The sequence below is a fragment of the Lissotriton helveticus genome, chromosome 5_1 (genome assembly GCF_964261635.1).
Source record: "Lissotriton helveticus chromosome 5_1, aLisHel1.1, whole genome shotgun sequence".
Lineage (NCBI taxonomy): Eukaryota > Metazoa > Chordata > Amphibia > Caudata > Salamandridae > Lissotriton > Lissotriton helveticus.
Genome location: NC_136065.1, coordinates 1,451,630,475 through 1,451,644,522, shown reverse-complemented (window position 1 = coordinate 1,451,644,522; position 14,048 = coordinate 1,451,630,475). Strand labels below are relative to the sequence as shown.

Below are 14,048 nucleotides of genomic sequence, written 5' to 3'. Positions count from 1 at the left end.
TCATGGATTTCAATATTGTGCCTAACCATGGACTGAGCATTGATCAAGGCACAGGAGATCACCTTAGAACTGAAACTTCCCTGGGACAAGCTACTGTCTTCAATTTCATGTGTGAAAGAACCCGCATTGATAGTTAACACAGGGTGAGATGTTATCAGTGATGCCACTGGTCATGACATGTGCAATGTAAAATGTGAGGCCATAAGCAGTACATTAGCTCATGTAACTCTAACTACTGAATTTCACTGGTTTTGTTTGAGTGAAACCTGATTCTAACTATAACGTCCTTGTAACCTTTGTTTTTTTCCAGTGAATATGTATATTACCTACCAACCCACACAATCATTAACAAACCCATTCACAGACCCATACCTGCACTTACACATCCACTCACTGATTCATAGATCTACACAGATATCCACTCACTCACCCATACAGACACTCACACACACACTCAGTCACTAATACAGCCACTGACATATCCACTCATAAACCCATGCAGCCACCAGTCAGTTACCCATAGAGCTATTTAAACATGTACTCACTTACCCATAAAGTCAATAACACAGCCACTTACTTACCCTAATAGCTATACACACACACACTTACTTACTCATACAGATACTAACACATACAGTGACACAAGAACTCACTCACTCATGCAGCTGCTCCTGCATTCACTCACTCACCCATACAGCCACTCATATAGCCCATCACTTATACTTCCTTTCACATTCCTAGTTACTCATCCATATACTACTAACACATCCACTCACTCACCCACACAGCATTGCACACACTCACTCACCCATACAGCCCCTCACACACGCACTCACTAACCCATACAGCCACTGAAACACCCACTGACTCATCCATACAAAAAGTCACACACACCATCACCCACCCACACAGATACTCAGAAACCCATACAGGTACTCAGACAACCAATCGCACACCCATACAGCTGCTTAGACACCAACTAACAGACTGATACAGACATTCACACAATCACTCACTCACCGAGACACATATTCACTCACTTATACAGTCAGTCATGCACCCACTGAGTCCTCCATACAGGCAATCATACACTCACTGATTCACCAATTCACTTTCATATAATATTTAACACCCTAAAACGTATAAAAAATATCTACAGTCACTGGATGATGTCATCAGTAATGTCATTTGAGATGTCATCATTGATGTCACTAAAAATATCATGAGTGATGTAATATGTGAGGTCATAAGCAGTACATTGCAAGGGCCCAAGTTATAGTGAGCTCAGCTAACTAGAACTGCTGAATTTCTCTGGTTTTGCATGAGTGGAATGTCAGCCCAAGTATAACGTCCCTGTAACCTTTGGTTTTTCAGTGAATGTACATATATATATTCACTGAAAAAAACATAGGTTTCAGTCACGTTATAGTTAGGAATTAACATTTAAAAAACCTTAGAAATTCACTGAAAAAACCATAGGCTTCAGGGGCACTATAGTTAGTTGGATATTTCACTTGTTCGAAACCATTGAAATTCCCCCGTTATAGTTAGTTCAGCTAACTATACCTCGTACGCCCGCAATGCACTGCTGATGACGTCACATATTATATCACTCATGACATGGTCAGTGACATCACTCACAACAACACTAAAGACATCTCAAATGACATCACTGATGACATCATCCAGTGAATGTGTGTTTTTCCGAAAATTAAATAGGTTTTATATATGTACATCCAAGGTCGATGGAAGAATTAATGGGTATATAGGTGTCTAAATGGATGATTTTTTTGTTAAATTGATTGTAAAATGGACTGATTAAGTGTATCTTAGTGAACACAGGGGTTCGTGAGTAATGTTTAAATATGTAAATATCTGTATCAGTCTCTCACTTTGTGTATAAGTGACTGCATGGGTTGGTGAGAAGCTACATGAGTGTCTATCTGGGTTATTACTTGGTTTTTCGAGTATCAGTATGAGTGTCTGAATGTCTGTATGGTTCAGTAGAGGGTATTACTTAGTGCATACATACATGAATAAGTGTGTCACTGTTTGTATGTGTTAAAGACAGTATGTGTGCTGGACTGTATGGGTAGATGAGTGTGTGTATGGGTGTGTTAGTGAATGAATGACTGTATCAATAGTGTCTTTATAAGTAACTACAGATATTGTAAACTAGTATATGTGAGTATTGGTGTATATAAGTGAGTATATTTGAGAGTGAGAGATTGGAAGAGTTCCTGTAAGAATAAGTATGTGTTTCTATAAGTGATTGTTTTAAAGAGTAAGTATGTGTAGGTTACTGTAGAAGTAAGTGTGGTGGTGTGTGTATAACTGTGTATGCAAGTAAATAGATGTTTGATTCTTTATTAGCATGAGTGACTATGTGTGTGAGTAACTCTATGGATGAATGGCGGTGTGTAACGGGATGTATATGCTAATAAAAGTTTTTAATTACAATTTAGTCTGTTAACGTACTGTACAAAACACGTAATTAGCTAAAATCGTTATTGAAATATTTCAATCAAGTGTCCATCTGCTTCATCTGTACAAACAGCTAGGTTTTCATAAAAAGTCATCAGGCTCGTTGTCTTGCAGTTCTAGCACAGGCAGGTCTTCATGTTCAATTGAAGTAAAGGACTCATCAAATGTTAAAATGTTAGAGAACGGAGGAAATGTGCGTTTTCTTTCACTCAGTGATCTCGTTGGAGTTCTTTCTAAGTAATCCACGTCCAATGTGAGCTTGCTTTCTACAGGACTGAATGTTTCCCTTTTAAGCATACCCTGAAGCGAAGCGCAAGATACGGATCTCCGCTTCATACATTTTCTGTCAGGGCATTGGTACAAGTCTTCCACTTCAAGTGAAGATTTTCTCATGTTCCTTTTCAGTTCCTCCAACCTATTGCGAATCGCCTGTATCTCCATTTTGTCTGGTCGGCCCACCTTATTTGTAAGTGCAATGTTGTCCATAAGGTAATCATCTCTGTTGTGGTTATTTCCTTTTTCTCCTGTCTTTTCAATCTCTAAACTTTTAAAGGTGTTAAGACTCATGTGTGCATGTTATTCCTGGGGAGTCTTCTGAATAATGCCAAACTCTATAACTTCCCTGCTGTCGGAACCATCACAGATTCCCATCCACTGAGAAGAATCCCATGACAAAGTTGAACTTTTGGAGTCATACACTTGGCTGAATGAAGATCGAAGTTTGTCCTTGCCAGCTATCTGAGCTTTTGCAACATCTTCCAAGAATCTTGCCTGGACTTGGTGGTCTTGAAGCAACACACTATGTTCCACTGTTTAATTTTCATTAAGACTTTTTTAGGTATGTAAGGAACCAAGTTTGTCAGAAGATTCTTTTGGAACCACCTCTAACTGTAAAGGTTTTTTCTGCAGATCTGAAAGGTCTTCACACTGTATAGCTTCTCGCCATGAGTTTCTAATATCTGAAATTAGGTTTTCGGGTGTGCGTGGGATTTGCTTCTTCGTTAAAAATGGATCTGAAGCTAATGCACCAATAATGTCCTCTATTGTCATTCCCTTCTCTGATGCAGTGTTGTGTGATTCATCTAAAATTTCAGCTACCACTTGGTCAGCAAGTTGCTGTCTGACTTGTTCACGAATGTCTTCACGTCTCTTTGCACTTGGTTTAGGTTTTGGTGTTCCTCCACGGCTACCCGTTTCAAGAGGTCTTCGAGGACTTTTACCAGGTGTCAGCTGCGCAACTGAAAAACTCCTCCTTGAGGGGATTATTGTGCTAGGTTCAGGTCTACTTTTCAGTGATGTCCGAACATCCAAATCTGAAAATGACGGTGGATACTGGCAAAATACACTACTTTTCAGGGAATCTTTTTCAGCTGGTTCAAATAATAAATGTGCAACAGAGGTTTCAAAGCCAAGCTCCGAACGTTTAATGGCATGAAAAGGTGACTTTCCAAGTTCTTTCTTCCATTTGCTTTCCCATGCTTGTTGTTGGTCATGTATCGATTTGTTTAAAGACATCAGATGGTTATGCCTAATTTTGTACCTCATCTTTCTCTGCTTTGACATAACCTCCTTTTCAAACTTCGTTTTCACCTCCAGGTACTGTAAATCTAATTGAAGGCCAATTTTGTCAACTTGACGACGTTCTTGTATCAATAGCTTCAGAGATTGATTTAAGAGCTGAACAAGAGATATAAGATTCAGCTTTCCAGCTTCATAAATATTCTCTATTTGCAGATTGTCAATTTCATTTGCAATGGTGTTGACCAAGAACCTTGGAATATTCACAGAAGCATCAGTGCCATCAAGTGTACACTGGTCAACGTGGCCTGTAATCACCAAATCCACTTCTTTTGAGGCCCACATGGATCGTACCCTCTGAATGCTCTCATTTGGTTTTTGACATCCGTCATGCTTTTCTTTCATCTTTAGAAGCTGGCTCTGCAGAGAGGCACTTTCAGACCTCAAATCTCTGATTTGTTTTGTGAGGAGCTGTGCTTTTCTCTTGTATTCTTGAAGTACAGCATCTTCCTTTTGCACGATCTGGAAAAATTGGATTTGCGCTACTTTGTTTCTTGCAACTGCAGTATAAATATCTTTAGGCTTTGTATTCAATGAATTGAAAAGAAAGTCCTCATCTGCAACCTTTTTTATCTGTTGTAGTACAACATATTTTGCAAAGTTGAACATTAGAAAAATGAATTTAGGACCTCCGGGGGAAAGAAATAATGATGCCACAACTTGTGGAAAGTCACTGCCACACTCATCAGAGATGCTCCTCAGCCACTCACAGCACAGCTTTCTGAACTCTGCATCCCTCTTTTTGTCCATAGGCGGCCAACAATACCTGAAAGTCTCTTTGCATCGTGGTGGTTCCAGGCGTGAGAATAAAAAGTAGACAACCAAGTAAAATGCATCCCTGTTTGGCTTGTCAAACATATGCACTCCCAGAGTCGCGGGGTTCAGCGTCTTGCCGATGGGTGGAGGCGCATCCTGAAAGCCCAAAGATTGAAGCTGCAGCCACAGGTACCGGCTGTGCCATGGCTGGGCTCCGCTCCAACTCATCCTGAGTTCTGGGGTCAGAGCCCAGGCGGAGCTGCGGGTCCAGTGCAGCGCAGGCCCATCACGGGGACAGCAACAAAGGAGTCAGGGGGAGGTTAGCGGTAGGAACGGGCACTACTTCGAACTGGGAATCAAAGTCCCGCCATGCGGATCATGCAGGCTCGGTGCTAGTTGGGCGACTCTGTCTTTGTTTCGCCGGATTTCTGCTGTCACTCCACGGCAACGACTCCAAGCTGCAGCCGCCCCTCCTCTTACTTTTCCTACACTTCCGAAAGGGATGTATATGTGTATGAGTACATATGATGAGTGAGTACATGTACGAGTGACTGTATAGGACTGTTGGTGAATGAGTGGATGTGTATGTAGATATTGGAATGACTGAATAGGTGTGTTGTAAATGGTATTGGTATGTCCTTTGTTTTGAAAATGTTAGTTTCTATTTTTGAGTGTGTGTATCAAAGGTTATATTTGGGTGAGAGGAGGTCTGCCACCCTATCACAAGGATTATGTCATCAGTGATGTCATCAGTGATGTTATTTGAGATGTCATCAGTGATGTCATGAGTGATGTCACTGACCAGGTCATGAGTGATGTAATATGTGATGTCATCAGCAGTGCATTGCAGGCGCACAAGTTATAGTTAGCTGAATTAACTATAACGGGGGAATTTCAATGGTTTTGTACGAGTGAAGTAACTAACTATAACACCCCTGAAACCTATGTTTTTTTCATTGAATTTCTAAGGTTTTTTAAATGCTAATTCCTAACTATAACGTGCCTGAAACCTAAGGTTTTTTCAGTGAATTTCTAAGGTTTTTTAAATGCTAGTTTCTACCAATGCCTACAGAGTCACGACATGTGAAGAAAGAAGATAAAACACACATAAAGAAGCAAAAGAAATGCAGAAAGAAGCAACAGAAGTCCTCAATGACGAAGAAAAGTGCAGGAAGAAGGAAGACATGCAGAAAGAACAAACAGAGGAGCAGAAAGAGGCCTTCTTGCAAAATCATCCTGTACCCTCAACTTTTTCAGATGGTTACTGCTGGTAACGGACTCTGACTATCCAGTCCTAGAGCCAGTGCTATGGCTAAAAGACACTTAAAATACAGTTAAAAAACCTACATACACTAGGGAACACTATGCGTTGGGGTACCCCTGTGATTAGCATGACCTCCTCTTAAGGCCCTAGTACATAATAGGGCAGGGGGAGTAAAACTGCCTCTAAGTCCGAGGTGCAGAAATAGTCGCATTTGCAGAGTGGTGGAGAAAGGGTGCTGGGTGTCCAAACAGCGCTCAGGAATTCCTCTGCGTTGGACTTACAGGAGGTACTAGGAGGGATTCTTGGCCCTCTTAACTCCCTCAGGACTAAATTGGACTTCATCCCCATCCTGTAGTCTGCCACGAGGCACGTTTGCAGAGTGATAGAGAAAGGGGGCCATGGCCTCCGAAGATGTCTTAGCAATCCCACTGTGTGGGACTTACTGTAGGTAACAAGAGGAGTAGTTGGCACCAAAGGACATCCTTGGGGGCCAACTTCCCAAACTACTACCTCCAGTCAGTCCCACACAGCAGCATTGGTAAGTACTCATACCAGGCCACGCCCACTTTGCCCACCACTCTACAAACGCGCTCCCTGGCATGCTCTTGGATGGGGATTGAAGTCGACTTCACTGCTGGGGGTCCTTTAGGGGCAACTAGCCTACCTTTTACCTCCAGTAAGCCCCACGCAGTGGGATTGGCGAGAGGTAGACAAAGGCCATGCCCCCTATCTCGACCACTCTGCAAACGGGCGCCCTGGCGCGTTGTAAATTGGGGGATTAAGTCCCCTTGAATCTTGAGGGTCCCTGGGGTCCAACTAGCCCATCAGATACCTCCAGTAAGCATCACAGAGGTGCGTTGCAGAGAGGTGTAAAAAGGAGCGTGGCCTGGACCACCTCTCTGCAACGCAGGCCTGTGGCACTTACTGGAGGTACCTGGTGAGCTAGTTGGCTCCCAGGGGCCCTCAGGTTTGAAGGGTAATTAATTCCCCTACTAAAAACATGCCAAAGGGCGTGTTTGCACACGTCACCTCAGGCCCCGCCCCCTCCCTTCACCACAGTGCAAACGCACCCAGTGGCGAGTTTTAAATTGGGGAATTAATTCCCCTTGAATACTGGAATCCGTGGGGGCCAACTAGCCCACCAGGTACCTCCAGTAAGCGCCACAGGGCTGCATTGCAGAGAGGCGTAAAAAGGGGCATGGCCCGGACCACCTCTCTGCAATGCAGCCCTGTAGCACCACAGGGCCCGTTTGCAGAGTGTGGCCACTCTTCTTTTATCTTCCTTTGGGCCCTGGGGACCCCATCCCGCAGGGCCTGACCCCTTTAAAAAAAATAAAAAAAATATAAACTGGAAGGGGGCTGCGTGGGCCCCCCTCCCATAGCCAATTACGGCCCCGGGGACCCCATCCCCCAGGGCAGGGCCACATATTTTTTTGTTTTTGGTATTTTTGGAGGGAGGCTGCATGGCCCCCCTCCTGAGGCCTCTATTGGCCCCGGGGCCCCTATCCCCAGGACCGGCCTTTATTTATTTATTTTTATTTTTGGGGAGGGGTCCTTGTGCCCCTCTCCTGGGCCACTTTTAGCCCTGGGGACCCCATGCCCCGGACAGGCCCTATCCGTTGGGGACTGTGGGGGGAGCCCCTATGCCCCCACCATCCAGCCGGCTCCCTGCGTCCTGCAGGAGCCGGCATTGCTTTTCCACATGGGGAGCTGCTGACATGCAGCTCCCCTTGTGGAAAAGCAATTCTGCTTTGATTCATTGAAGCAAGAGAAGGTTTCCCTGCTCTCGCTTCAATGAAGCAAAGCAGTTTTCCATGACTGGGTGCGAGCCGCACGGCTCCCGCGCTGTCATTGCAAACAGCAGTGCCCCAGGGGTGGGCACCCCGGGACACTGCAGGTGCCGGCCCTGGGGGTTGGTGGTCCCTAGGGCCATCAAGGGCTCCAGGAGGGGGGCCTCATGTGTGCACAGCCCTGGGTAGGTGGTGGTCCACGGGACTCAGTGGTCTATTACAGACCCCTGAATTTACATACTTAGTGCCCCGGGGAGGTGGCGGTCCCCGGGGCGTGTGGGGGGGGCTCCAGCACTCCCACACAGGTTATTATTTTTTTTTTAAAAACAAGCCCCAGGGGGTGGTGGTCCCCGATGCTGCGGTGGGCCATGTGCCCCCGCAAATCTTTAAGAAAAGCCCCAGGGAGTGGCAATCCCCGGGGCTGCAGGGGCCCATGTTCCCCCGCAAATATTTAAGGAAAGCCCCAGGGGTGGCGGTGCCCGGGTCCTCCCTGAGCCCCCACAATTATAATATTACATGCCCCCGGGACTTGGCCCACCCGGGGGCTACATAATACCGAAGCTCAGGAGTCCGGGCTACATTTTTTTTATTTACGGGCAAAATTCGCGCTGGGTGCGTGAATCTCGCCAATTTCTTTTTTTAAAGAATGCATTTTATGGCCCTGGGGGTCCTTGTGGGACCCCCTGAGTAGGCTAGGGGGTTAGAGTGTTTCTACCCTGCCCCCTTTTCTTTTTTTTCACCTTTGATTCACTGTTTTCTTGTGACTAGGTTCTACCGAGTCACAAGATGGCTGCCAAACACTTTCTGGTTTGGAGTGTTGACAGCCAATTAGTATAAAGCTTGTGGTCGGGAGGGTCCGCGGATCTACTGTGCCTCTAAATATCGAAACTTTTAGTATTTTGATTTTCTCACAACTACTGAACGGATTTACACCATTTTAAAAAAAGGGCGTTTTTTGAACCAAGCAATACATTTTTGCCAAATTTGGTGTAATTCCATTCAGCAGTTCGAGCTGTAGCTGTATCTAAAGCTTCCTATGGGAAATTCATTTTCCGACCTCTTTTTTAAAAAAAAAACAAATTCTCAGGATCTACTGAATAGATTTACATCATCTAAATCTAAACCGTCTAAAGTTTCCTATGGAAAATATCGTGGAGAAAACACGTTTTTGGACCCCCCCTATGTTCTCGGCCCCTGCTTGGCGAATCACCCTGAGCTTCAGGATAGGAGCTGACCAGAGCGGGCCAAAAGTTTTGAAAATTTCGCAAAGATTTGTCAACCAGTGCCAAAGATATTGGGAAAAGAAAAAACGCTTTTCCTATGGAAACTAGGTCCTAACTATAACTATCTACTGGTGATCGCCAGTAGATAATATATATATGTATATATATATATACACACACACATCATGCAAGTGTAGTTTACTTGTGATCATGGGGCCAAATTTGTGTTCTCCATATGCCTGTATTTTTAAAAGCGAAGTAGAGAAATTCTAGCTATGGGGCGACAAATTCTCTGAATACACCCCTTATCATATAATATTTTGGGGCCACTACATCAAGGACACAAAAGGGTTGATTCCGATTCCGTTCAGAAATCGGACCGTCATGACATGGACCGGGAACGAAGTCCAACCGACTCGTACAGGCACCGTACGACCTGTGTTGTACGATGCAACGCCCGTGACGTACAACCGACCAGTAAGGAATACAAGCTGTGCGACCGAGCCGTACTGAAACCAGTAATTCACCTGTAAACGGGATGCGAATCGCACCGACTGACACGAACCTGAAATGAACCTGACTGGCACGTACCCACGACGTCCGACCTGCACAGTACGATGCAATGCATGTGAAACAAGACCGACTCGCACGGAGCCCAAGCCGCATGACCAACATGCACAGAAAACAGGAACCTGAAGCAATAGAGACCTCCACGACCGATGCGCATGCAACACAGAAGAAAGTCAGCGTGAAAGACTCTGAGAAGCCCGCACGAGCCAACATCAGCATCTGACTCAGTCAGAAGAACGTCTCCAACATGCCAAAAAACCACAAAAGAAAAAACACAAAAAAGAACAACACAAGCAATGACAAAGTCAATAAATACGAAAAAAAGTGTAACTAACACACACCCACAAATCCATCTATATAAAGGTCAGAAATCACTACCATGATCCTTTGCAAATACAACAGGCCAGCCAGCACCAAACACCTTCAGACAGCAACCACAGAAACACTCACAACTCACACATCACACAACCTTCACACTATTAGCACCTCTCCAAAAGCACTCTCACATACACCTGGCAAAACTGACACCCACCCACCCTCACTTGCACCCCCACACACACATCACTCCCCACCACCACCCATCACCATGCCCCCTAAGAAGAAACTAAAGTTCACAGATAGTGAGTTAGAAGTATTGGTAGATGAAATCCTCAGAGTGGAGCCACATTTGCTTGGTACATTGGTACAAAGGACCCCCGTGTCACAGAAAACAAAGATGTGGGTGAGGATTGTGGACAAGGTGAATACACAAGCACCAATGTTGTGCACAAAGGATGACATCCAGAACAGGTGGTATGATGTGCGCAGGAGGGTCAAAAAGCTCCTTGAGAAGGAACACGCCTTGACTCCGTGCACTGGCGGTGGTCCTCCTGCCAAACCAGTATACTTCAGGTCCTGGGAGGAGAAGGTGTGGGACATCCTACCACCAGAAAGTATCCATGGCCTAGCAGACATGCCAGAGCCTGGTGAGTACACAACCAATATACTTAATATTGTGTCGCAATACACACACATCACCGTCAAGGGGACTGTGAAACCATGCACCGATAGCAAAGCCACAGTAAACAAAAGCTAATCATCCCAAGATGTGTATGCCAGTCAGACAAACACAATACCTGCCACCTCATAGTGATTAGCAACTGCGTCATGACATGTACAAACCTACAAACAAATAGAGCACCACAAACACTACCTCACAGTGAAGATGACTGACAGGAAGGAATAGTGGGTATGCTGGTAAAGTGAGTGTGTCAACAGCATGATGGGGTATGTAGTCACAGATAATGATCCCCCTCCCAATTGGACCATCAAGACCTCTCTGAACCATGCTCACATTACAGGAAGTGGAAAAGAACTTACAAGATGGCTGACACTGAGTTCTGCTGAGGGGAGCACAAGGCCCTGGTCGGGGTTGTGATCAAATCATAAGCAGGACACCACTGCCTGACAACCTGAAAGTCAACTAGCACGCCCTGCACCTGTAGCACGTTTCATGGTGGGATGTCTGACTGGGTGGGAAGGAGGACTGACAGCTCTGACCATACTTACCAGCATGTTTTGTCACACACACCTCTGAACACAAACTCCACACAACTCACCAGGGATAATGCATGGCCTCACACTGGACTGACATATCACCCAAAGATTCTGCTGTGTGAAGTACAGGGGCTCCGTTTGGGCTTGTAGCCAAACAAACACCAGGACGAACTGTCAGCCATCTTGTCAGCACAGGCACACTCCCTCACAGGGAAGCAGAGTCAAATGGAAGGAAGTATGGGAATGCTGGGAAGGGGGTTAGCCAAGAGCATGTTGGGAGTTGCAGTCACTGACAAACCCCACCCACCTACTGTAGTGTAGTTCCTATATTCCCAGTAGGCTCTGCGCATTGGAATAATATATCCTAGAGATTAGACGTAGGACTGAGGTCGACTAGGTCTCTATCGAATATACTGAACTTAGTAGTGAGTGTCAGCTAGCTCAGAGGTCACTAGAAACTTTTATAAGTAGGGATTAGTTTCTGACAACCGCATAAACATGCCAACTTTGTTTCCCAAGAAAAAGAAATATATCTACAGAGTTGTGGAAACAATAAATAAGTATTTCACTCAGTCAATCGTGCATGCTTCGTTTCTACAGAGTTGCAGAGAAATAGAGAGACGTGCGTTTTCAATAAAAAGGTTTATTAAACAGTCTTCTTTCTCATGCAAGAGTAGTGAACTGCTACAATTGTTAGGCAGACTGTAAAGTATAATGCGTACAGCGTAAACAGTAATATGAAATAATACTGTAGGAGCATTGTATGGTTTCTAAGCCATATAAAAATAGAAACATAAATACCATAGACTAAAAATACTTAACTGGTGCTTCTAAAATACGCCTATACCAATGTACCTAACCTAAGACTAGTACAAGGGAAGAAGTAAGTATTGTGTAGCATAGGTTTTAGTTTTCTTTGCCAAGAATCTATCCAAGATTGCTCTAGGTTCTAATCAGCTCCATACCTTGTTTAGAACGAATGAGGTCTGGTATCACTGTCTCAGGACTCAATTTCCCAACACCCCGCAAGGGGAACTTGGAAACACTCGAGCTGGATTCTCAGCAGGAGAAAAGACAGCCTTCTGATCAGTGCGTCAGCTGTCGGGTCGGCTTCCTTCGGCACTTGCTGTAGCGAGCTGCCTCGGGCAAGTAGATAGTCGAACTGCTCCGAACCACTGTGTCTTGCTACAACAAGGAAAGTTATATTTATACCTTGAATGTGTTTAGGAATGCCACAGTTTGACATGAAATTTGGCATAATAACGTGAGGAAAGAACCCCAAGGGAATAGTTGTTCTTTGCAAAGGACATGAGTTCTTGGATAAATCAATATTTGAGCAAGTGGTAGTTCCCTAACTGCTTAAGTCGATTTTACAAGAAATCGTTACGACGTTTGGTACGGGTGGAAGTAGCCATGCCTGTGTTTGGTCTGCATGAGCTATGTCTAAATAAGGGCTTGATTTCTATTCCTATATTAGGGTAATGTGAATTATACCTATATAAGGGCATGAATCAGGAAAATTCAAACGGAGCCTAAAACGCCACACAACACCCACTCCACTTTATTATGTACGATATTACTAAGTTATAAACACAATAAAACATATTTAAACATGATGTGTTAAAACACACCCAATGTACATAAAAATGCATTGCTACTGGTTGTACATGAAAAGAGCATTTGTGCAGTACGCATTTAAGGCAATGTTTCATCCAAAACATAAAGTTCTAGATTTGAAATGCTATCCGAATGAATCATGAAAATACATTCATGAAATGGCTCTTAAATACAGAAGAAAAAGTCAAGACCAGTTCATGGCAGATTATATAAACTCTCTGAATGTGGACAAGGTCAAATATTGTCCCTTGGAAGTGTTGTAAAAGAATTTCTAGCTCTCTATGAATAGTTCTACTTTAAGCAGATCACTTTGTGCCAAAAAATGAAAAAAATACACATTTGGAAAACTAAACTTAATCATAGAAAAAAAGAGTTCCAAAGTTAGAAACTTTGTTATGAAAAATGAAGGTCAAATTCAGAGTCTCTCAGAACATTGTGTGCCAACTCAAAAGTCAGTGTTATTGTTTGGAGAAAACATAAAGTCTTCTAAGTCTGTCAAGAAATCGTCTACCATTGTAGGTGAAAGTTGGATTACCTCGTTAAGAAGGTCAATTGTACACAGATGGGAAGCATTGCCGTCAGCGCTGGTCGCATTAGCAATGTGCGTATTAGGAGGTACCTGTGTGCCACTTTCCTCTCGTACTTCAGCAGTAGCATGTTGCGTCTGTGAGATCTCAACGAATGCCGTCATAAGGATTGGTAGCCGCTGGGGAAAATCACAATGCATGAGCCGTTACTGGTCCAAGCAAAGTATCAACTTCTGTTGGCATGACTGATGGGAGTGTCTGACAGATGTATAGCATGCATTTCTCTACACATAGCAGGCATCGTAGAACAGGTAAGATGCAATCTTGCCAGATTGGTCTGAATGGGTAAACAGTCAAAATTTCGAGTTTAAAATTTCGACCTACCAAAATATGGTGTTTGAAATTTTGAAGGTACAGAATATCGATGTCAAGAATATCGTAGGACAGAATATCGACCCTAAGGTAAGTAATATCTAATTTATTTATATCGATGTAAGTAATATCGAAGTTAGTAATATCGATAGCATATATATCGATGTAACTAATTTTGATGTCACTAATATCGATATTTGTATTATTTTTATGTTTTTTATTATGTATGTGTTAAATGTTTTTGTTAAGTATTAAAATTAATTTATATTATATGTGTATTATTTTTATATATTAATACATTTATTTTTAAGTAAATTATATTTTTTAGTAC

The 14,048-nt window shown here is 43.7% G+C and overlaps 1 protein-coding gene and 1 pseudogene across 2 annotated transcripts in view; one reads left to right on the top strand and one right to left on the bottom strand.

Moving 5' to 3' along the window:
* LOC144755475 (cytochrome P450 2A9-like) overlaps window positions 1-14,048 on the top strand; it is a 572,487-nt pseudogene that overhangs the window by 63,146 nt on the left and 495,293 nt on the right. The window lies entirely within an intron of this gene.
* On the bottom strand, window positions 2,449-5,117 carry LOC144756496 (HAUS augmin-like complex subunit 6). Its single transcript, XM_078646302.1, has one exon. The coding sequence runs from the start codon at window positions 5,044-5,046 to the stop codon at window positions 3,319-3,321; it is 1,728 nt and encodes a 575-aa protein (XP_078502428.1). The 5' UTR covers window positions 5,047-5,117; the 3' UTR covers window positions 2,449-3,318.

What these genes read in the sequence shown, in the direction of transcription:
- LOC144756496 (XM_078646302.1), bottom strand. Translation starts at nt 5,046, where the DNA reads ATGAGTTGGAGCGGAGCCCAGCCATGGCACAGCCGGTACCTGTGGCTG.